This window comes from Protopterus annectens, chromosome 2.part2 (assembly GCF_019279795.1).
Source record: "Protopterus annectens isolate FY-2018-M chromosome 2.part2, PAN1.0, whole genome shotgun sequence".
Lineage (NCBI taxonomy): Eukaryota > Metazoa > Chordata > Ceratodontiformes > Protopteridae > Protopterus > Protopterus annectens.
The window spans coordinates 1095115288-1095140844 of record NC_056730.1 but is presented as its reverse complement, the minus strand read 5'-3'; the positions used below and the strand labels follow the sequence as shown (position 1 = coordinate 1095140844).

Here is a 25557-nt window from a genome sequence, read left to right as displayed (position 1 = left end):
CTGGATTTGAATGAGGTATGCAATGTTTGACTGACAGTGACTGGACAGATTATAAATGATGTATAATGTCTGCAACTACAATTATGTCACTGTGGTTTGTTTTCATTTATATACATGTATTATTAAATCATCATTCTTGTTTAATAATAATAAGAAAAAAAAGAAAGAAGCAGAGTCGCTTTCTATTTGCTGGCTCACATTTTGTTGGATAAACATTTTTTTCCTCCTTAGCCTGTTCTGCATTCAAAAATGCCTTTGATCTTCCAAGAAAAATATAAATATTCTCAAGTCGCCTGGATACAGCATCTTGAATGTTACACCACCCTCTCTATATACCCCAACGTCTTGGAAAGTATCATACTCAGCCTGTTTTTCTTAATTTCATCCTCTGATTTTTTTGCAATTTTATCAGTTCATATGAATAGCTACTTAAAGCTTCTATTTTCCAGCATTTTAAGCATTTCCTTAAATGTTTCATTTATTTGCATCACCTCCGAGTACATTTAATTTATTTTTTCCTCTAAATTACTTGAGGCCATTTCTTGTACCAAAGCTGAAGCTTGGACTGCTTTTTGTTGAACAGCTGTAGGGTCCTTCACAGCCATTATTTTTTCTGCAACTTTTCTGATTGATTTGCTTTTAGGTTTTCTAAACTACTTTGCTAGCATCCAGGCAATGTATTTACTAGACAGTAACTGAATTTTATCTAAAATGCCTATTTTACTTGCTATTTATCAACTTCAGTTTTCAAACTGTGAGAGGTGATATTAGGTTGTTGATCAGTGTGCAGCCATCTTGGAAGTCCCTGCTTTACACAAATATTCACAACATTTCTGAAATATTTTTAATACCTTTGCAGGATCTCTGTTTATTTTTATTGTTAAAGGCTCCCCCAGCTTGGCAACCACCATTTCTACTTTCTGTTGCCTAAGTCATTGTGTTACGTGACCTTTGGGACTCTGTCCTGCCGTTAAACAAGGACAGCCATGGGCTCATCCAGAAAACATCTGAATGGTGACATCATGCAGGGCTGACCACCCGGCAGAGTGAATCATGACTCTAGATTATCACTGTTAAACACCCCAACTCCATGTGTGTAAAAATTGGAAAAGGAGTTCTAGATGGATGTCAAATGCAGAGTTGTCTGTCTGCAAACTCAGTGTTGACGCACATGTAAATTTTTCAACATTAAGGGCACTGGCGTAACCACCTAAAGGCAAAAATGTTAGACTGGCACCAGCACTGAAATAATTAGCAATGAAGGGACAGGCCAGATTGTCAGAACCTTTAAGCACATTGGTGTTGACACAGATGGCTTGTCTGACCTCTGAGCAGATGTGAAGTCAAACTTCAGTCTTGAAACCAAGACCAAAGGCACTGAAAAGTCCCCATACATCAGCATCATATGGTCAATACCAGCCTCCTCATTAGCAGTACAGATAAATTAGGAGACGCTGACAAAAACCTGGAGGACCTCAGAATGGGAAAACTGACAACAGACCTTTGTCTGTAATGGATTCAGCAGGGGATGAAGTCACATTTTTGCTGAGCCAATACAATATCTTCTACATCATAATCAAACTCAGGAGGTGAGGATGGGGAGGGTCTTGCTAAAGTTAGTCTGGAGATAAGGATTTATGACCTCTTTATTTGCTAAGGAATTCAAGCTAGATTTTGTCTATTTAACTGTTGTTTACTAGTCACCACTTTAAAAATCGCAAAAGTTATCACTTCTTTAATTCTTTGTTTTTAAATTATCTGAAGGTGGTCTCTGGTTTTCATGCTTTTGTTTATATCTTCAATTCTGAGTCTTGGGAGAGCCAGAGATGGTGATTACCACTGGCAGCTCCAAGGTCTACCACTCAGGCAAAGATGCCTCTCTTTTGGCTCCAAGTAACAACCTCAGCTGCAATTGAATTTTGACATCCACTTTAAATTTGTTTCTTTAGTCCCAAAGAGTGTTGGAGGTGAACTAACAGCTCACATTTACAGACAAAACATACATCATTCGCATTTATCCTAAGGTGGAACTTTTGTTTCTACATGGTCCATGACTACTACAACCCTGACAATGCAGCCACTAATTGTAATTATGGCAGTTAACAGCAGGAGTTGCCAAGCACCAACTAGAAGAATGTCTTAAAAATTAAATAAGGCAGAGAAAAGGCTGAAATGCCAAAAAAGGGAAATGTTCTCCAAAATCCCAAGAAATCAATCTACTGACCTTAAAGATGATGTGCAATGGATAAAATCAATGTAGCCTATCTGCTCTCAAAATGCATTTCCTCAGTAGGTACTTACCTTGGCTGTCTGTCATTTAATTTTGCATTTTCATTCCGCCTAGGAAGATCTCTTCCAGAAAATGCCTTCTGTTGTTATAACATGCTGCACCCTCACTTATTTCTTTGCAGGAAGTTCTACTTCCTTGCTGACATCACACTGGGGTCAGCAGTGTCCATTGACCTAGTTCTGGGGCTCCCAAAGTGTGTGCCGTGGCTTCCACACAGGGGCGCCGCAAATGAATACCCTTCATTTACAATTTTTTTTCTTTTTTTAAAAATTTTCACACTGTTTGACCTGATGTCATCACGTGCGTGATGACGTCACCTCCGTCAGGGCCACCAGCCTGTTGGAATTGAGCAAGGAGCTCACACATTTCTGGCTTGGCATGACTGCTCAAATGAGAGTTGGAACGGCAATGAACAGATTATGTTTGGGGAACAAGAATCGGACTTGCGGAGGGTATGGCCAGAAAGAAGACTCCATGCAAGTAAGGAAACTTTCAGAGAAGTGTGTGTTAAATTAGTTTTATATTTTGTCATAAGATTTGTGCTAATGCTAGTACTTAATGATGTTCCTTTAGCTAGTTCAGAAATGTGAAAATCTAGCGTATGCACTTTGCTTTGCTGTTATGTGTTCATGTGGAATAAAATATGAACTGTCGGTAACTGATGTAGCATGTTAGTTGCAGAGTTTATCATGTGGCATCTGTCACGGCTGCAACATATGATGAATTGTTTTCTCTCTGGATTGATCATATCATACATTTTATTTCATATGTAGATATGTAACTAGGTAATGGATGAAAAGGTGTCTGTAGTCCAGCACATTTTTCAATTCAAAATAGCTAGGTAAAAAAGCTAGGTAACTTGCTGCATAAATAGATAGGATGAGAGATGATTTTTCTTTGGGACCAGGTTATAGAATTATTAGCTACTACAAGCTTTACATATCAGCCTGGGAATCACATTTGCTGAAGAAGGAATCTTGCAATTTCATCTGTCCCATGCATGTCAGTTTTACATGAGGCCCAGAGAAGGAATTGCCCAAATGACACACAGTATGAGACCCAGAGCTCATGTCTAAGACCATATCTGATTGCATTTAGAATCATCATCGTCTCTGGTGGCCTCTCAGGCCTGTACTGGAGGTGTAATCTTGATCATTGCCTTGAATCTTATCTGCAAAGTAGTGTGTGGTTCACTGGAGAGGTGTCTCCCACCCCAGAATATATTGTTACACACAAGACCTTGGATTTGGCTGTCACCTCCTTTACTTCTAAAATAAGTTGATGCTCCATGAATGTGTGAGCACTGGGTTTTTATGCCGCAGAGATGCTTTTTCAGGGTTTGAGCTAGACTTCGGAGCCATTGGTCAATGGCCAGCAAGTGTTGAGATTTCTCCACAGCCTCCTTTTTGTTTTTGCAGGTCCTTCTTTTTCCTGCCAGGATTTGGATTTCCCACAGACTCTTCCTTTACCTTTTGCACAGCCTTCTATTTCTCCCACTCTGGCCTTTAATAACTTGCTTAGCCTTTGCTGGAAGTTGGCTGAATAGTTTGTGAATTAATGCTACATTTCACCTTGGTGCAGTCCACTTGAAATGTTACTGGCTTATTCTGATGCAGCAGATTGACTTTAGAAGGGTGATTTTGAGGAGTGTCCTGACCCTTGCCTTCTGCCAGCCATCAGTGGCTGAAGAGCATAGTGACATGGCAGCTGCAGCAGCAGACAGAATGCTGAGGTTTCTCCTCAGGAAGATAGACTCTGCAAGCAGAGGTAAATTCACTTGTACTTGGCTTTGTTCATGGTACAAAGAGTATTGTTCTGGAGGCAATGCCAGAACAGGATGTGAAAGGATCTTATGAGAGGGTAGAGAAGCTGGTGCTTTTCTTAGTAAAGACCAGATGAGATTGGGGGGGGGGGTGATACAGGAGCACATCAGGTCAGGGAGTTCCAGGTGGTAAACCTGACCAGGAAGGACAAAGATGACATAGGCACCAGATTGTAGGGACTAACTACCCCTGAATCTCCCAAAGGTTACTTCTTCACATAAAACACTGTATGGTGTGTATATTTCTAAATTGAAGTTGCTGAAATTTTGAAGTGTTTTGATCTAATATGCACTTTATGAGTGCCACGGGGGGGGGGTCACCTTGGAAAAACCTGGATTCAGCAAGGGAGCAGAGAATCGAAAAAGTTTGGAAACCACTGACCTAGTTAGTAAGTAGAAGAAAGGCAAACAGGATTTTCAGACTGGGACAGTCTTACTTGTATATTTTTTGTTGAATTTCCAATTTTAAGCTTAGTTACACTTAGTTGCTTTAATCTGGTATTCAAACCCCCCATGCATTCAGCTTTTCTTTATGTGGGGAAAAAAAAGGAACGTGAAGGCTGCTTCTGTTGCACTGTCATACAAACACATCATGTGCAGCACAAATTCCACAACTCATAATTGCCTCGACACTGAATCTTACGTTTCATCTGTCGATGACTTTTGCACAATGTCCCTGATTTTGTGTCATATTTTTTGCCTGACCATCACTTGTAAAACTTTCAATCTTCTAATAAAATCACTGTGGATTACTGTTGGACACTAATTGCTTAGAATTTCACAGCTTATAACATTGCTCAGAAAACTAATGGTAATGTAAAGTCTGCTCTGCTGATAAATGGACATACAGCACACAGTCCATGTGCAATGTTATGAGGCAGGCGTGCAATGTTATGAGACATGCGTACAATGTTACGAGACAGGCGAGAGACCCAGAATGCTACTGCAGGAAACATCCAACTTTGTACCATCCAAGTAGCAAACATAATGGTGCAAAGACATGACAGGAAATAGTAAAATGAAACAGAATACCCAATAAATTAGATTTGCAGAGCAGAAAGCCATGTAATCTTCACAGAAGACAAAGACTGAAGGTATGTGCAAAAAAAGGGTTGTGCATGATCTTAAAAATGGAACTGGAAGTTTAAACAAGTCTTATAATAAAGAAAAAAAGACAGTCTAAAAAAACTCCAGCTATACTCTGTGGCATATCATCTACTCAGAGGTGATCTCTGCTTAACATACAAGGCCATGTCAAACCCTGAGCTGTTGGACACGCTCCACTTAAAGGAATCACAATCCCTCAGAGCCATATGCTCCAGGGATCTAAACCTTGTCATCACAATGAACAAAACATGCTGGAGGGATAGGTTCTTCACCCAGAGACTCCCCATACGCTGGAATAGACTGCCCGTACATGTCAGAGTGCCTCCTTGGCCCTCTTCAAAAGGAACCTTGACGATTGGATGGGAGATCTGAAATTCACCCTGGGGATCACATCAGTCGCCCTGCTAGACAGGGGTCCAGGGAAGTAAATATTGTGGGAAGAAATATCCAGAGAATTGTTATGGCTAGGCTTGTATAGGCCGGCCCTAGGGCCAATAGCCTAGTACCAACCTATGAACCTATAAAAATAATCAGTTTCCTTATACATGTAAATATTTCAAACATAGCACACTAGTACCCTGGAGTCATTTTTTCAATGTGTTTATACTGCAGCATGACAAGGTCCATGAACAAAGTATTGAGGGTAAAGAGGAGAGGTTTAACCTGGGAAAGTTTCAAATGATGAAATCTGAAATGCCTGGTGCCATTAGTCCTGTTGTTAACAAGGATGGACCTCCTCATATCTGAATTTAGATCTATAGGCTGTGGATATTCTGATGAATGGAAAATTTTATCTGTGGCCCAATTCCTTATGTTACTGTCTTATAATGCTTCTGTATAACAGGTCTGTGTGTTTTTCTCTATGTAACTAGGTCATGGCTAGAAAACAAAAATACTAAAATTAGACTTCCCAATGAATGAAAACAAAATATAAAAGGCATAAATCCTGAGTGAAAAATCTTAAGCAGAAGTAATTTCTGAGTAACATTTACATTAGTTCACTACATCCTAATATAACCCTGATCATGGCTTCATTTATTTTATAAAGGAAAATAATTACTGCTTAAGTGTACAGTAATGGAGTATCTGTAACTTTTTTTTTTTATCAAATCAACCACTCAGAATACATTATAAAATGTTTAATTTCCTATATCAGAAAAAGAAATTTACAAATAATTTGCTCGGCTATTTCCATAAAAAAGTGGTAAAAATTAAAGCTGGTCTAAAATGAAATGCATGAAAACTCTCAACATTATATTTAGTGGTCTTCACAACAGATGAAATTATATTTGTGAATACAAAAATGCATTTTTTCTGAAATCAACATTCTAATCCTTTTTTCAGAAACAGATTCATCACGATGTCAAAATTGGTGCTTACTAGCACTGAATACCATATATTACCAGCAAAAAAAAGTTTTTGTTTTCATTGCAAAAATATTCTGTCTGTTGGCAGTTCAAAATACCAGCAGAAAGGCAGCACATAAATACTTGCAAAGATGATGCAAGAAGCTATGTATCAATAAAATATTCTAAAATGCCAAATATAAAAACATTTTGTTTCAGAAAGTGACGTAGATAAATGCTTTAAAATGCTATATTTTGACTGCAGATTTATTTGGAAGAATTTGCTGTACTGGATTCCCAATTCCAAACATGAAGAACATGATCATAAAAGGAGCATGTTGCTATCAGGCTACTTTCCTTAGAATTACTTGTATCACCATCTTTATCAGACTGAAAATAATTTTCAGGAATACTACAGTCTTGGTTGCCTTGTATGCTGACTGAAACAATCTTTGAGCTATTTTCCAGGGCATGAGCCCCAGCATCTTCTGGTATGTAAGTTCCCATATCATCCTCCAAAATTACATCAAAACTGGCAGTGGGAGACTCGTACAGGATTTTCAGATGTTGCTTCTGGGTTTCAGGCTTTTTAACACCTTGCTCAGTGTTTTCCATGTCCGACTCACTATGAAAGGCTGAACGAGGGCCCTGCTTCATAACTGGCCAGTCCATAAGTGACAGCTTTGACCAATCAGCTCCATAAGCCAAGGAGTTGTGCAGAACATAAGAGGACAGCACAGTGCATTTTTCTGCATTTCCAGCTGTAAAATACACAAGAGTACACATGAGAAGACCCATCTATTTAATGACATATGGAAGAGGAGAGCAGAGTAATAACTGGGTGAACGACATCTTACAAAATTCATATCTAGTCAGACTTAGTACTGATGAAAACTGCTAAGTAAATACAAATAAGTTTACACAATCTCTTACCATGATAGAAAATGTTTGAGGAAAAACTCTTGTAATAGGTTAAGCACTGTTAGGACCACCATTCATACCGGGACTGTAAGACATGGCAAGTATTGTCCAGATGCAAACCACAAAAACTGGAGGGGTAAACTTCATATTTTGAAGATGTACATAATTTTGTGTGTTTGTTACAATTTAATAGTGGACGGGGGGGTGTATTGTATTTAGATTTTATGCTAGATGGTTTTCATTAACTCAGAGTCTTGAAAAATGTGACAGATTCAAATGGAGATGTGATGAAACAAGTGTATAAAAGATCAGCCTGCCAAACATTAGTATATGCATGCAACACCAAAACTGGAAATACATGTTCAAAAAAAGTCATGTACAATAGGTGAGAACAATAGATTTTTATCACAATGGCTATGCCATCCACATTATCCTGGAACGTGAATGGTATAGATAAAAAAAAAAAAAAAAAAGAGTACTGAATTATATTATGAAATGCAGAGTGCAAATAGCAATGCTGCAGCTGACACACTTGGTAAGAAATGAGCATGTGAACTTGACAAAGAAGATTTCAGAATGGATAGTCTGCCATCCATTCAGTGAGAGACGCAGGAAAAGGGGAGTAATTATACTAACTGCTAGAGAGGCAGTAACAGTGATACACGAGGGGAAAAAATGGTAGACGTGGTAATAAGGGGCTATTAGCAAGGGAGGACTACAATGGCATGTATTTATATTCCACTGAAAACTGTTATTATGGAGCTTAAGAAAATTTTGGAAGAAATAATCAGCTTTCAGCAGGGAGTATTAGTTACAGGTGGAGACTGAAATTTGATTTGCAAAAATGAGGATGTATCAGGGGGACCTAGAAGGGACAATGTAACGAGAGGGTAGATTTCTGAAAAAAATGTATTAAAACATTTGGTATGGAAGATGTGAATTCAGCAGTAGGAACTCTGACAGAATTTACATGTTATTCACCATGGTACAATAACCGAAGAAATTGTACTTCTTCACAGGAACGTGAATTTAATTGAAAGCTTCAACATGCATCCAATAAATTTCTGATCATGCACCAATAAAAACTAATAAAAATGTAGGGTAAAGTAAAAGTAAGTTAACTGTAGAGGAATTTATGGAGTAAGTTAGTGGGAAATATTTGAGAGTTATTTGGGAAGACAGAAATATCTTCAGAAGTTATAGTTAGTGACTGGGATAAAATGAAAATGTAGCTTAAAAATAGGGTCAAAATAGAGAAAGATATGGTTAACAAGTATTACTTAGAGGGGCTGACAAAAGAATTGCAGAACAAGGGGAATCTCACAGAACAAGAGAAGGGGACATGCAGAGTGGTAAAGAGAAAATAGGGAAGTATTTGGATAATACTAAGGAAAGATGAAGTTAAGCAACTATCTTTTATTACAACTCCAGAGCACAAAAACTTTTAGCACAATGACTTAGGCTACAGAATATTGAAATGGTTGTTGCAAATTTAGGGAACCTACAACAAGGAAAATAACCAGAGATCTGGTAGAGGTTTTGGAGATATTACAGAAATTTTATGAAAATTTGTATAAATCAGAGAAATGTGGAAATGAAGACAGTGAAAATGGAAATATTTATGGAAGACTTAATTATTTTTGCCAAGGTCAGAAGCAAATGACGTTCAACAAACAGTTAAGAAAGGGGATAAGATAAAAACAACAATGTGTAATCAATTTTCAGGAAAGTCTCCAGGAACATATGGAATTCCTGTGGAAGTTTGGAAATTACAAGGGAAGAAAGTGATTAAGATCTGGAAGATTCCGTTTTTTTAGAGGAGGAGAAGCAGCAGCATCCTGGATGAATGCTGTGGTGTCTGTTACACAAGGATGGCAATGACCCTTCAGACCTAGCTTCATATAAACCCCTTTCAATTTTAAATCACAGTTATAAAGTGTTTATACTAGCTAAACGAAGAGCAAAAGCATTGCCAAAATGAATCGATCTAGATCAGTGTGGTTTTGTAGATGGGAGGCAAACATTTGACATTAACAGAACAATAATTATCCAGAGAGAAGCAGGATGCAAGAAAATACGTGTTTTTGATGGGTCTTAATGCAGAGTGAGCTGGGATTTTATGAGTACTGCTTTGGAAGCATTTGTATTCATGATACAATAATAAGGTTAATTAGAAGGATATATGAAGGCTCAAAGACGAGAATTAAATTGGGAAAGTTCCTCTCATATAAGCTGTGTTTGAACAGAGGAATCAGGCAGGGGTGTCCTCTCTCCCCTTTCTTATTTACTTCATATTTAGAGCCAAGAAAATAGTAGACTCAGAAATACAAGCATATAATTGGTATGGTAAACGAGAAAAGCTGGCTTTATTTGCAGATGATATTTTCTACCAGATAAATCCAGAAAAGGACATCTCAGAGTTGTGGAATGTGAGACAGTTTTCGGGATACAAAATTAATGAAAATAAAACAGGCTACAGTTGTAATTATGTCGCCACACACAAATTGGTTCAGCAATACCCATAATTATTGGAATGTCATAAAATGAAGTATTTAGGAATATGGATTAAAAAGCCTTCTGTTATGACAGCTAAGGATATGTGGGAAGATACTAAACAAAATATAACATGAATTGATACACTGGAAACTCTTATTCATGGATATGGACAATAAGATACAAACAGTGAAAAATGTTTTTGTCCCTTTAGAATTGCATACTGGTCTAACATAGTTTTATCAAGCAGAGGAGATGTTGTGGACAATAATTAAAGAACTGAAGGAATTTATCTGAGAGGGAAAGAGGGCAAGAGTTAACTGGAATAAACTAAACCTTTGAATAGAACAAGGTGGTTTACATTTACCAGATTTGAAGGGATATTTAGAACTACACAGTTAAGACTATTATACATAACACAAGCAGAAAGTTAAAATTCAAATTGGAAAGGGATGATGACAAAGCAAGGGGGGAACTCAACAGAGAGGCAGTTTGTATGCAGATCTTTCAGGAGAATAACAACCATATAAAATATTACATTCATAAAGTAGCAGAAACTATCCTAAGAACAAAGCAAATACAAGGATGGAGAAAGGAGACTTTTGGCAACTGGGATGACTGCAAGAAGGGGTACAGAAAATATGCAAAATGGGGCTGGAATTTACAGTAGAAACTTGGCAAATGAATAAAAATATTGGAAGTAAATAACTCAATAAGGAAAGGTAATAGAGTGGGATGAGGCCAAGAAGACATTGGATTGCAGGCTGGAAACTGCATTCCCTACCAGGGCTTGATCTTAGATTACAGGCAAATAGATAAGGGAATTTTAAGTGAATTACCTGCTCTGGTATAGTTTTTAGTTGAATGTAGAATGAAAGCAATTGTTAAAAGGAATAATTAGTAGGGCATGTAAAAGGTTATGTGATAAGTAGAAAATCAATTAGAGGAGGTTAGAAAAGATTGGGAAGACAGACTGGAAGAGCAATTTAAAAGAAAACAACAAGAAGACATAGGTATGGCTCCCAAATATGCAACTAAGTTGAGGAGGTTTAAGATCTTTTCTTAGAAGTGTTTGCATAGTTATTTTTATACTCCAAGCAGACTTCAAAGAATTTTTGCTCAGGTAGATGCCAAACGTTGGATGTGTGATGGAGAAGAAACAGGTAACTAACTGGGAACATAACTTCTGGGAGTATAATGAGCTGGCAGATTTTAAAAATTACTACAGAGTTCTCTATTAGAAATACCGGTTGAGCAAATGGTAAAGGGATGATTTTGAATTGCCTAGACATAGTAAGCCTTATTAAATTTAATTCAGCTGCCTGGCAAAAAAGCAGTTACTAGAAAATGGAAATCAAAGTCTACATCAACTGTATTTGAAGTACTGAACATAAGAGATAAAAGAAATGGAAAAGGGATCTTTAGAATAGGGAAAGAGCAAATTATGTATAAGTGGAAACTGTAGAACAATACAATCATACTAATGTTCAGGAGAAGGAAAGTACAGTTGTGTATCTACCATAAATGTAGATGTTAAAGTGTATTCACTGTTGCAGTCATTACACTTGGGTTATCCTGCTGGCAGGCTACCCGCAGTCGGCCAGAGTTCCAAAGTCTTGGTCCGGCGTCGGTTGATGTCGCCTCTTCCCTGACGTCAGTGCATCAGGGGTATAAAAGATGCAACTGACGCCATTTTCTTCAGTTTTTCTTGCCCCAGATGAGAGGTGCCCCAAATAGGAAGGCTGTAAAAAAAGGCTGCCAAAAAGCACGCATGTACTAAAATAAACAATTCCTTCATCTACAAGCAAATACACCACATAGGTTGTATAGAGTTGAGAAGTACAGAAAAGTCCCAGCAATGAAAAGGGGGATGGTGGGAGGGTAACCTGGACTGCAACAGTGAATAACACTCGAACATCTACATTTATGGTAGGTACACAACTGTACTATGTTCATCATGTTTCACTGTTGCAGTCATTACACTTGGGTTGAATCCCAAAGCTGAGGTTGGGTGGCTGGGCCTAAATAGGATTAGGAGAGGCTACCAGGCCCTGCAGGACTGCAGTGGCAAAGCCTGCTCTGGATTTAGGGTAGGGAGGTAAGTGGTAGTGCTTCGTGAAGGTGTGCACTGAACTCCAGGTTGCAGCTTCTAAAATGTCTTTGGTTGGTACTCCTCTGAGAAAAGCTGCTGAAGTGGCTGCTGCTATTGTTGAATGTGGCCTATTGCCCTTAGGCATTGATTTGCCATGTTGTGCACAGCAGAAGCGAATGCAGTGTCCTATCCATTTTGAAATTGGATGCTTTGAGATAGGCTTTCCTTGTGATCCTGCAGCATAAGCTACAAACAGCTGCTCAGTTTTTCTGAAAGCTTTTGTTTTGTCCAAGTAGAATCGTAGCTGCCTGTGAATGTCCAAAGTGTGCAGACATCTCTCCCCTTTATTCTGGGGATTTGGAAAGAAAGTTGGCAAATGAATAGCTTGGTTAAGAGCCACACTGGAAACCACCTTTGGCATAAACGTTGGATTTATCCTTAGAGAGACCCTGTCCTGATGAAAAATGATGAAAGGTTCCACTGCCATTAGTGCATGTAACTCTGAGACTCTTCTTGCTGAAGTTATTGCTAAGAGCAGAGCAGTTTTCCATGATAACAATTTTATATCAGCTGTGTTGGCTGGCTCAAAAGGAGGCAGTGAGAGTTTTTCCAAAACAAAACTGAGGTCCCAAGTACGTATTGGTGCTCTCCTTGGGGGTCTTATGTTTCTTGCCCCTCTGAGGTATTGCCTTAGTAGTAGATGCGAAAAAATAGGTGGTTCCATATTGTAATGAGCTGAAATGGCAGAGGCATGGATCTTAATAGATGAAAAGGAAAGGCCTTTGTCCAGCATCTCAGTTAGGTATTGTAAAATCTGAGGTATATTTGGAACAAGTGGTTAGAGTTCTTGGGCCTGGTTCCAAGCACAGAATCTCTTCCATTCTTCTGCATAGGATTTCCTAGTGCTGGGCCTCCTGGCTTCTAAAATGACACCCATAACCGCTTTAGAGAGAGGTGGGGTTTGAGTGACTATTATCTGCCATGCAGACAGATTTAAGGTTCTGAGTTGACTGTGCAGACTCTGGTTGTTCTGTTGAGTCAGGAGATGAGGAACTTGAGGTAAAGGCCAAGCTGGGCCTTTAAGACAAGCTCTTTAGGATTGGGTACTACTGCTGGCGTGGCCAGTCTGGGGCAATCAGGATCATTTTTGGCTTCTCTTGTCTGACTTTTAGGAGTACCTTGGGAAGAAGAGGCAGTGGGGGAAGGCATAAACTGTCAGGGTTTCCCAGCTGAATGAAAGAGCATCCACTTTCCATGCTTGTGAGCGATAAGTCCTTGTGCAGAATTTCTGTAGTTGGCAGTTGTGAGGGGAGGCAAAAAGATCTATGTCTGGGTATCCCCATTTCTTTATCATGCTGAAGACGTGTGGATTTAGTTTCCATTCGTGTGGATCCATGAGATTTCTGCTTAGTTCGCCTGCCAGTGTATTTTTCTTTCCTGGCAGGAATTGTGCCTGCAGATGTACTTGATAGGTCAGTGCCATGTTCCCCAAAGTCATGGCTTGTCTGCAAAGGGGGTAGGAATGTGTGCCCCCTTGTTTATGTACCACATAACTGTGGTGTTGTCCGTCTTTAGCAAAAGTTGTCCTGGATGTAGTAGATCCTTGAAGGCTGTCAGGGCATTCTGTACAGCTAGCATCTCTTTTTGATTGATGTGAAGATGCATTTTTGTTCCTTGGGCCATGTGCCCTGAATACATTTTCCTTCCATGTGCGCCCCCCAGGCATAATCCGATGCATCCGTTGTTATTGTCTGCCTGGCTGTGGGCAAGGTGAAGGGCTGTCCCTTGTCGAGGTGACAGGCCCGGGACCACCTTAGAAATTCCTGTTGTAGACAGGGAATTATAGTTATTACTGTTTCCAGGCTGTGGCAAACACTTTTTAGATACCATTGTAGTTTCCTCATATGCAGTCTTGCATATGGAATTAGTAGAATGCAGGATGCCATGAAACCCAGGGCCTGCAGAATTTTTCTTGCAGGGAGCTGGGTCTTTGTTGCCATCATTTGAAAGTAATGAGTCAGTTGCCTTTGTCTGGCGGGAGATGAGCCATCTGGGCAGCTGTTTTTAATTTGCACCCAGGATTATTATCTCTTGAGAGGGCACTAGTTTTGATTTCTTTTCGTTTACTGTATACCCTAGGCAAATTAGTAATCTTTTTACAAATGCCAGATGTCTTAGTAGAATGTCCTTGCTCTCTGCTTGAATAAGGCAGTCGCCCAAGTAGGATATATTTGAATTCCTCTGTCTGCAAAATGCAATTACTGGTGCCAGGTATTTTGTGAAGACCCTGGGCGCAGTAGATAAACCAAAGGGCAGTGCAGAGAATTGGTAATGCATTGATCCAGCTACGAATCTGAGGTATCTTCTGCAAGATTGTCTGATTGGGACATGCAGGTATGCCTCCTTGAGGTCCAAAGTAACTAGCCAAACCTTCTTGCCCAGCATGGGTAGAAGTTACTGTAGTGTTAACATTTTGAATTTTGGAACATCCAGGAAAGTATTTAGGATTGACAAGTCCAGTATTGGTCTCCAGGCTTTGTCCTTTCTGGGTACCAGGAAAAGTCTTGAGAAAAATCCTTGTCCCTGTTCTTGCCGTGGTACTCTTTGAATAGCTCCCATGTCCATGAGAGCAGCAGTTTCCTTTTGTGCCTCTGCCCATTGGTTTTGTGGTAGGTTCGGCATACCTTTTGATTTTGGAAGGGTGTGAAAGTGGAACCTATAACCTTGAGTAACTATATTCAGTACCCATTTGTCCTGGGTAATTATATGCCATTTCTGTGTGAAAAGTGCTAGCTTTCCCCCTAGGGGTGCTGCCAAAAGGTAAGTGCTTGGCCTTTGCAGAGGGAAGTCATTGGGACTGTTTCCTGTAAGGTTGTGATTTGTCTTCTCCTCATTTGGGGGTAGAAGCACCCCATTGTTTAGGTCTGTAGGATCCTTGGGGCTGAGATCTGCCTCTTGGGCGTCTGTATCTGCCTCTGTGGCCTGAGACCTGAAAGGACCGATTTTTTGAAGGCCAGTTTCTACTAAACCTAGGTGGCTGAACCTGTAAGAAATCCTTTACTGTCTGCATAGATTTTGCTTTATCCTCCATTTTCTTTAACACCAAACAAAGTATCATGCTGCAGTGGAGCATCCAATAATTTTACTTTAACATGTTCAGGTAAACTTTGTTTCAACCAAGCATGCCTTCGAATGACAGAGCCTGTAACTGCGGTTCTGCAAGAAGCCTCTAATGAATCCAAACCACATTGCAAAGTATGCTTTCCCACTTGTTCAGCTGCATGCAATAATTCCTGCATTTCCTTATTGTCAGGATTTTCTGAGTTTGTAAGCATTTTCTGTTTTAACAAATACATAAGGTACTGTTGATATTTAAGCATGTGAAACTGGCAGTTTAAAGCCCTTACAGCTAAAGTAGCAGAAGTGTATGAAGTGTAGACTTTTTCCCCCATCTATCCAGTGCTCTAGAATCCCTATCAGAGGGGACAGAGTTTTTTGCAGTGGAAGCCTTAACCCCTTTGGGACCCTGAGAAATTGTTTCTGGGTCAGCAGCAGGGTTTTTATAAAGAAATTTATGAGAGTCAGGGACCCTGTAATACCTGTCAGGCTTGACTGGTGCAGGGGGTAAAGAATCAGGAGACAGACTGGATTCAGAGAAAACATCATCAATATCAAGCACAGGGGGATAGCTAGGGGCCTGTGCTGAAACTCTGAGCCCTTTCTTGGATTCTGAATAATCCTGGCTCTCCCAGTGGAAATGTTCCCTCATGGTATGCAGAGTTTCCCCAAAAGAGTGATCCTCAGGTGGAAAGGCTGAAGGTATAGATTCTTCAGCATCAGAGTCCTCATAGGGAGGGAGAGAATAACCTTGATCTGAAAAGGAATCAGAGGAAATAGAAACCTGGTCAGAGGAGTCATAATCAGTGTCTTGCCTAGGCCTTTTTTCAGGAGGGGAAATGGGATGGGATCCCCTGATCAAAGAAATTAAGTCTTCGGCCATTTTAAGCATCTGTTTCTTTGGCATAGATGACTGTCCAGGAGAATGCTGTACTTGTTTCCTCGTCTTTACTGGTGTCTTTGACTGTACCTTGGCTGTTGTAGAGGACTTAATAGTAAGCTGTGAAGGTCTGAAAACACCCTCAGAAGCTGATGCCTGCTCAGCGGCTCCGGCCCCATCTGAGGGAATAGTTTCTGTAGGCCCAATACCTTGAGTATCCAGAGGCCTAGTTGTCTCCACGTGGGAGTCGGATATGGCCTGTGGCTCTGAGGTAGCGGGTGTCAGGGGCTGCGAAAGTGCCTCACTGAGAACCGACAAACTGGCGACTGGCCTAGAAGAGGCTTCGTCTGTTTTGGACCTCTGATGCCTGTCCTTTTCCTTGTCTTTGCAATTTTTATGAATTCCGGTCATTGGTTGTTCCGACGGCATTATATAGTTAAATCTTCTGCCAAAGTAATGTAAGGCAAAATCAAACCGATGTTTAACAGTGTGTTTGTTGAATCTAGCACAAAACCGACAACTAGTAACGTCGTGGTCAGGCCCTAGGCAAGGAATACAGTAAGAGTGAAAATCCTTATAAGGTATTTGCTTCCCACAAGAAATACAATTGTTAACTTTTACTGACATTGGCCTGGAGCAAGAAAAAGTTTCCCCAATGGGGTACTTAGCTTTATTGAAGACTTCGGTTCTGAAACTCTATTTCGAAAATCTCAGGAGTCGGCCGACCGGCACTTATGAACTGCTTTTGCTTCGGGCACCGCGCAGCAAGAAAGACTGAAGAAAATGGCATTGGTTGCATCTTTTATACCCCTGGCGCACTGACGTTAGGGAAGAGGCGACATCAACTGACGCTGGACCAAGACTTTGGAACTCGGGTCGACTGCGGGTAGCCTGCCAGCAGGATAACCCAAGTGTAATGACTGCAACAGTGAAACATGATGAACATCAGAAATGAGGTTTAAGGGAAGGCAGGAATTCAGCAATTTTTTGTAATGTTGCACTGATGATAGCTGCAAAGAAAACACGTGATGAATATTGTATTTAAATGAAAAAATGTTAAAAGGGTTTGTTTTCTTTTCTGTTAATGTGTGTTTGCCTAAGTCTTAAGTGATAATTTAATAAAGGTGTTTAAAAAAAGGAATTCTGTTAACCTAAATACCATCTCTGTATTGCTTCGAAAAATGAGCACGGTAGATGAAAGGATTCCACCAACGTTGTTGCTACAACAGTTTATTCCACAACCACGTAAACAGACTCCACATAAACGCTCTTAAAAATATGCTGCGTTTTCGTCCACTCTATCTATTGGACTTCATCAGATAAAACATATAACATCAATTGAAATTAGTTTAAATACATTTTTAAACACTAATTCACCTATAATTGTATCAATAAATAATTTATTAAGGTAATTTGTGTGATTATACAATATATATTTACATACATTTTATAATGAATAAGTATTTTTAACCATTTAATTTAGGTGGTTTTTGTTTCTGTTTTTTGTGCTATTTAAGAATACCTATAGTAGCAATTAAATATTAATGAGATGATGAGATGAGCCTAACTTGATATGACATTGTAAGATGCACTCTACAATTATAGGTGAATTCATGTTTAAAAATGTATTTAAACTAATTTCAATTGATGTTATATGTTTTATCTGATGAAGTCCAACAGATAGAGTGGACGAAAACGCAGCATATTTTTAAGAGCGTTTATGTGGAGTCTGTTTACGTGGTTGTGGAATAAACTGTTGTAGCAACAACGTTGGTGGAATCCTTTCATCTACCGTGCTCATTTTTCGAGGTTATTGTTTTTTTTGAGCGGTTTTGGTGTTTTCCTGGTTGTGTTTTCCTTCACCGGGTAGATGGAAGGGGCCTCGCCTGTAAGCAGTAAAGAAGAGATGGGACAATCGTGTAAGCTGATTGGTCAGCTTACGGAGCTAATAGACCTGTTAACTCCGTTGTGTCAGACGCTTTTAGTTAAGCGTAATGCTAACGCGTATGCTGACCCAGAATGGACTGAAGGGTCTGGACATATTAAAACAAAAAGGAAAAGGACTAGTGGTGAGCAAATGGCGTTAAATGTGGAAAATAGCGAACCGAATGGTAGCAGTTTTAATCCTGCAGCAACGCCACTTATTTTTGGGATTACAGCACGACACAACAGCAGAGAAAGTTCGCTGGGAGCTGACAACGCTAGTAATTTTGTTCAGCCTTCTGTGGGGAAGGCATCGGAAGGTACTGTTACAAATTCGACTGTTAGAAAAGATATTAATGAATGGTTACACAAACCTTATCCATTCAATTTTGAATTGAAGCGTAATGTTAACTTGCCGGATGGCGAGTCATATTCTGTCAAGATGGACAAACTTCAAAAACTAATGTTAAAATTTAAGACTCTAAGTATTGAAAATGATTATTTACATGAGTGCATAAAAAGGGAAATAGTCCCTAAGGGACTAAGGGTATGGAAATACCCGAACAATGTGCAGTTAGGCTCAGAATTTCATAAAGAATTATTAGATATTTTTAATGATTGTGGTTTAGAAATTTTAAAGCTGGTTATTAAAGAAAATATTAGGGTGCAAGAGGCACTAAAAGGTGAGATTGATGTGTTAGATTCTAATATAAAAAATGATTTAATGCATGAGATTAGGGATGAGAGGGATAGATATTATAAAATTAGAGATGATATTGATTTTAAATGCAATGAATTGATACAAAGAAAGATGAATAAACTAAAAAGGGATATAGAAGAATATTATAATGATCAGAGTTATCCCAAGCCTCCTTATACCAAATGGGATAATCAGGGTGATAAACGTACAAGGAATAACAAATACCAGTATAACACTTCTAGGAATAATGAAGAAGTGGGAAGAGAATGGAATGGTCTTGATTATAATACTGAATTTCCACCTTTGGATAGAGGGGAAAGGAGTATAGGTTATCAAAATAATCAGGATTTTCAGAGAGGGAGGTTTTAGACAATTCACACCCATCCCCTATATTGGACAACAGTGAAATTCCTAGTATTGGTCCTAAATACACTTACAAAGATTTTTCTATATATAATTATAGTGGTATTTCTATTATAAATGAACATTTTGACCTACTTAGTAAGAGACTGAAGTTTATTCCCTATAACAAATGGGATTTAGTTAAAACCATTATCGATATGAAAATATGTATGAGAAAAGTAAATTTAAAAACTATTATGAATGGGTATTCTACTCCTCAGGACTCAGGTTTGGTCCGTCATTCTACTTTTAATCCCCCCCTGCATCCGCAAATCAAGAATGTGGAGATGGTTCTGGAAAAAGAAATTAGAAGACTGTATAATCAAGGTTTCTATAAAACTAATCTTACTAAAGAAGAATATCAGATTTTGAATATGCTAAGGAATGATTCTGATATTAGGATTATGAAACCGGATAAGGGAGGGGGTATAGTGATAATGGATAATATGTATGAGGGTAAAATGAACTCCATTTTGAGAGACGAAACAAAGTACGCTTGTGTTTCTATAAATGAGGTGAATGTGGCGTACCACAAAATAGATTTAAATTTGAAGGATATGTTGTTAGAAGGTACTATCAGTAAAAAAAAACATATGAATATTTACAAGTGGGGAAGCCAAGGATACCAATTATCTTTGGAATACCCAAGGTGCATAAAAGCATAGAGGATCCCCCATTTAGGCCAATAGTTTCCTCTGAAGGTTCGAAAACACTCCCCTTGGCCAAATATGTAGATTTGAAAGTAAAACATATATGTGCAAACAACAAATATATATTAAAAGACTCTTGGGATCTTTTAAGAAATATTACCCCTGAATTATATAGGGAAGAACTAATGTTTGTAACCACTGATATTATAGACCTTTTCTCATGTATACCCTATGGAGAGGGTATAAATATGTTTGAAGAAGCAATTTATGAAGACAAGAATTTGACCCAAGTAGATAAAATAAATGTTATGAGTTTAGTTGATATGGTGTTGAAAAATAATTTTTTGATGTTCAATGAAGAATATTATCAACAAATACAAGGGGTTGCTATGGGTGCAGCGTGTGCACCCATATTTGCAAACCTTGTGTATTGGCAAAATGGGAAAAAAAGTATATACTGTATTCTGAATTTAGTAAATACTGGACATTATATACTGCCGTTTCCTAGATGACATAGTCATTTTTTGGACTGGAGGTATAGAAAAATTTGAAAAGTTCTTTGACTACATTAATACTACTACCAGCTTCCTGAAATTTACCTATACCACCTCTTTTGATTCATTAAAATATTTGGATGTCGAGATTTACAAACATAATAAGGTATTTGAATCAAAAATTTATAGGAAAAAAACCTTTTGTAATTCTTTCTTACATTTTAGTAGTGCACACCCCTCACATTGCAAAAAGAACATAGTAAAAGGGCAGTTTGTGAGGGGTTGTCGCATGACTAGTTTAAATGAAGATTTTATTATTGAATGTAATATCTTGGAAAAAATGTTCCAAGAAAGGGGATATCCCATAGATTTTGTGGACAACATTAGAAAGGAGGTGGAGATAGGGAGAACTACAAAATTTAAACCTATTAAAGGAAGTGGTGAAATTATAGTGGAAACAAATACCATTACAAATAACAGGGAAACTGACGGTATTTTTGAACAGGCTATGATTGTAGAATACAACACCTCGAATGCCAAAATAAGAGAAATGTTTACTAAGGAATGGAATATTTTCTCATCATATACAGATATTAACAACATTAAAAATATTGTTCCAAAAGTGGTATACAGGAATTCATTGAATATGAAGCAACTATTAGAGTCTAATAAGATTAGGAATAAATTCAGTGGTTATGGCATAATAGGGGGGTTGAGGAGAAATGGAACATACAGATGTGGCCATTGTAAACAGTGTGAATATATAGTGGACAACAATGAGGTGTATTTGAACAGTAGGGGAATAACTATTAAAAATAATGGATATTACAATTGTGGCACTCAGGGTTTGGTATATATTACCTTATGTAGAAAATGCAGTTCGTTCTACATAGGGAAGACAGAAAGAGTCCTGAGGAGAAGAATATACGAACACACATATGAAATATCAAAACAAAGAAACAAATGCCTTATATAAACATACAAGAGAATGTGTTGGTTCAAAATTTTCATTTTTTATAATAGAGCAAGTTAAAAAGGAAATAAGAGGAGGACTATGGGAAGGATGGCTTGAGTATAGGGAATTGTGGTGGCAAATCAAGTTAGAAGCCACAAAAAGCCCTGGTTTGAATGAATATATTTCACTTACCCCAGTATTAAAGTTAAAAGCTGGGAAAGTGTAATGCAAGTAGTTGAACCCTAGAGGGTGTCAACTTTCCACCTATATAGGGATTTACTAAAAGTTTTTTTAACATAATGTATTTCTTATTTAAAGTAATTTTAGCATTAATTATTTATTTATATTTATTAAATCAATTTATTAAGGTAATTTGTGTGATTATACAATATATATTTACATACATTTTATAATGAATAAGTATTTTTAACCATTTAATTTAGGTGGTTTTTGTTTCTGTTTTTTGTGCTATTTAAGAATACCTATAGTAGCAATTAAATATTAATGAGATGATGAGATGAGCCTAACTTGATTTGACATTGTAAGATGCACTCTAAAATTATAGGTGAATTAGTGTTTAAAAATGTATTTAAACTAATTTCAATTGATGTTATATGTTTTATCTGATGAAGTCCAACAAACAGAGTGGACGAAAACTCAGCGTATTTTTAAGAGCGTTTATGTGGAGTCTGTTTACGTGGTTGTGGAATAAACTGTTGTAGCAACAACGTTGGTGGAATCCTTTCATCTACCGTGCTCATTTTTTGAGGTTATTGGTTTTTTTGAGCGGTTTTGGCATCTCTGTATTGCTCAAAATTTGCCAGAGGGTAGGGGATTACTCAGGCCTTCAAGAGGATGGCTATGTCAACCTACATGATAAAAATCACCTCTGCCTCCTCCCCCCATCAAGAACAAGTATGCTGCACTGGCTACTTGTTGCCACCAAGGGTTTAAATGTTTCCCACACCCAAGCACACAACTCCTTCTCCAAAGGAAGAGGGACAAACAAAACCTTCTCCCCTCTTCTCAGCTGCCACCTCCAGGGCTCAGGAGATGGAAGAAAGGAGTCTATCCCACAGCAGTGATCCTACTATTCCAAAATATACTGTTACAGTAATGTGCTCACACAGTGTACTATGTACATCATAAAGATCACTGCTGGAGGAACTTCCATGTTTCAGACCACCAAGTAGTACATTTTCAGTTTCTAGAAAAAGGTGGATGGTCTATGGCATGCTATGCAGGACAACCAATGCAAATCCTGCTCTTCCACTAAAATGACCCTCTACTGTGTAATGTTTAGAGAATATGTGAATGAGGTTTGCAACTTCATATGTTCTAGCAGATGCATTTTAAAGAATGTTGCAAAATCTCCTGCTAACAAGGAGTCAAATGTTTGTTGCATTTCATCATAAGAAAAGGTAATGCAATAAGTCATTTAGAAAGCATCTTGTTACTAGGTGACTACAGTTTCCCTTTGTGGGAGGTACACAATGGTATTGGGTCTCTCAATGTAAAACGCAAGTAGCCTACACACATCCATAAGCTACCAAATAATTTCCCTTCATACCAGAGTGGACTATCTACATCTACAGCAGGCAGAACCATTTCCCTAGTACCAAAGTGGCTTACAAGTATCCACAGTATGCAAAACCATTCGTCTTACCTTCTTGCTTAGGGAAGAAGATAGGCAACTGAAAGGGATGTTTAAAAAAGACAAGACTAACTCTCTCACAAAAGGAAGGATTTGTCATTTACACCACACTGTTCCTATAGAAATTGCATACTTTATATATGTGTATGAATCCCATTCAAAAGCTTGAAGTTTCAAAACGTCAAACTTCAAATGCCCAAGAACACAAGATTGAAGTTTTGAATGCAGATCACCTTACACAGCAGAATGGGAAATTTACTGTTTTCCTTACTGTAGCGTGATCTCAGAGTTGGTATATTTATTTAGCAAGAGGAGTGTGGGTGCAGGTTGGCTTGCCCCCTGCAAAAACGTAACTTTTTGTTTTTATTTCTTTTTATTATGTTTTCAAAGTTTCAAAACTTTCATCTTATGGTCTCGGCCATTTGAAGTTTTGAAACTTCAAGCTTCTGAAGTAGATCCATGTGCACATATACGTGTACGTATATGTTTGTGCACACATTTTATATATATATATATATATATATATATATATATATATATATATATATACATACACACACACACACACACACATTTATGGGTCTACTTTTTCTGATCGAAACCTCAAAGGAAAAGTATGAACCCATTTACGCGAAAGTGCACTTTCGCAACTACCAGTTCACTGAACCATTAATATTAACAAAAAGAAAAATGCTGCAGCACAGAAGCATGCTACAGTGGGGATAAGGGAATAAACCTGTTTCCCCACTGTACTGCGATCTCAGAGTTAGTATATATAAAGTAGTGGGGGTGAGCAGGGGGTCTTGCCCCCCCCCGCAAAAATGCTTTTGTAGTGTTTTTTTTGTTGTTGTTATTACCGGTTTGCTGAACGGGTAGTCGCGAAAGTGCACTTTCATTTAAGTGTACTTTCGTGTAAATGGGTTTGTACTTTTCCTTTTCAAAAGCATAAGCTTTCGTTGAGGAAAAGTAGACCTATATATATATATATATATATATATATATATATATATATGTGTGTACATACATATATTTATGTGTGTGTATGTATATATGTATATATAAAATACACACACGTATGTGTGGTGGTGCTGCGGTAGCGTTGTCGCCTCACAGTAAGACGCTGTCTGGTTCGATTCTCAGCTAGAGTGTCTTCTGCGTGGAGACATGCATGAATGGGTGTACCTTTGTTGAAAATTGTGCTTCAGGGCTGGTAACTCGGCACGTAAAAATCAACTACCAATCATTAGCAGACCGGAGTTTCCGCTGTGGCGACCCCTAACCGGGAAAAGCCGAAAGACACAAACAAACAAAATGTGTAGTCTAACTAATTTCCTTATATCAAGAAATGCAAATGCTTCCATTGTCCTACTCAAAATTCCAGCTTACTCTGCATCAAGACCCAACAACAGATACAGTTTCTTACATTCTGCTTCCCTCTAGATCACTGTTCAATTAATGTTGTTAGAGGTTTACCTCCTCTCCACAAAACCATATTAGTCACTATCAATCTTGGTATCACCTTTGCCATTCTTTTAGCCACTGTAGACATAAAACTATATAATCGTAGTTTAAAATTGAAACGGGCCTAAATGAAGCTGGGTCAGATGGATCTTTTGCTATCTCTATTACTGCCACCACAGCTTTTTAAGATGTTGGTGCTTCACCTCCTTTTAAAATACTGTTAAACAAAACTTTCCAGACCATTATCACTTTTTTCCTGCCTAGCTCCTATCAGAATTCCATCGATTTCTGGAAACTTTCCTGTAGATTGGTTATACACCACCATTTTTATCTCATCTCCTCCTATCTTAACTATTAGCCGTTGAGCTTCATCTACATCTAACCTTTGGATATTTAAGTTTTTCACAAATATTTCCATTTGTGCTTTTTCTTGATTTCCTCACTTCTCTACTTTATATAAATTTCCAAAACATCTAATGCATCTATAGGATCTCTAATTTCTCTCATCACAGGCTTCTTAAGTTTATTAAAAACCCTTTCTGTTGCCTAAGTCACTGTGCTAAAAGTTTTTGTACTCTGGCATTACCAAAACAGTTGCTTGACAGCAATCTTTCTAAACTCATGCATATTATCAAGGTGCTCCCCTATTTTCTTTAACACTTTGCAGTTGTGCCTCTTGTTCTTTGAGATTCCCTTATTTTGTAATACTTTAACCTTTGTCAGCCCCTCTAAACAATTCTTACTTCTTAACCAGATCTCTTATTGTATTCCACTTTCATTTTATCTGTCTCACTGGCAATAACTTCTGGAGTACTTTCCATCTTTCCTAATAAGGCCTGGATAATTTCCACTACCCATTCCTTAAATTCCTCTCTTTTTAATGGTAGAGGGGGAAGCCCCAGTGTCATCTTTACTTTATTACCCTGCATTTTTACCTAGGTAATTACTGATGCATGATCTGAAATGGTTAACAGATGTGTATCAAGGTTCTCAATTAAATGGACATGTGGTTCCTGTGAAATACGTATGTGAAGTCTAGACCAGTTATTGTACCTTGGGGAATAATATCTAAATTCCCTTAAGAGTTCCTACTACTCAATTCATCTTTTTCATATAAAATACTTCCATAAATTTCTTTAGAAATCTACCCCTCTTATTATATTTTCCCTTCTAAGCCCTCAAGATACATCCAGACGGTTGCAAATCAAATTTCAGTCCCCACCTAGGTTTGTGTGAAGCCAGAAAAATCT

The 25557-nt window shown here is 38.2% G+C and overlaps 1 protein-coding gene across 1 annotated transcript in view; it reads right to left on the bottom strand.

Moving 5' to 3' along the window:
• Positions 1 to 6343: 6343 nt before the first annotated feature.
• LOC122796004 (diphthine methyltransferase-like) overlaps positions 6344 to 25557 on the bottom strand; it is a 376921-nt gene continuing 357707 nt past the window's right edge. Inside the window, exon 6 of the mRNA XM_044064484.1 lies at positions 6344 to 7326. Within this exon, the coding sequence (XP_043920419.1) occupies positions 6833 to 7326 (494 nt within the window). The 3' untranslated portion in view covers positions 6344 to 6832. The remainder of the gene's footprint in view (positions 7327 to 25557) is intronic.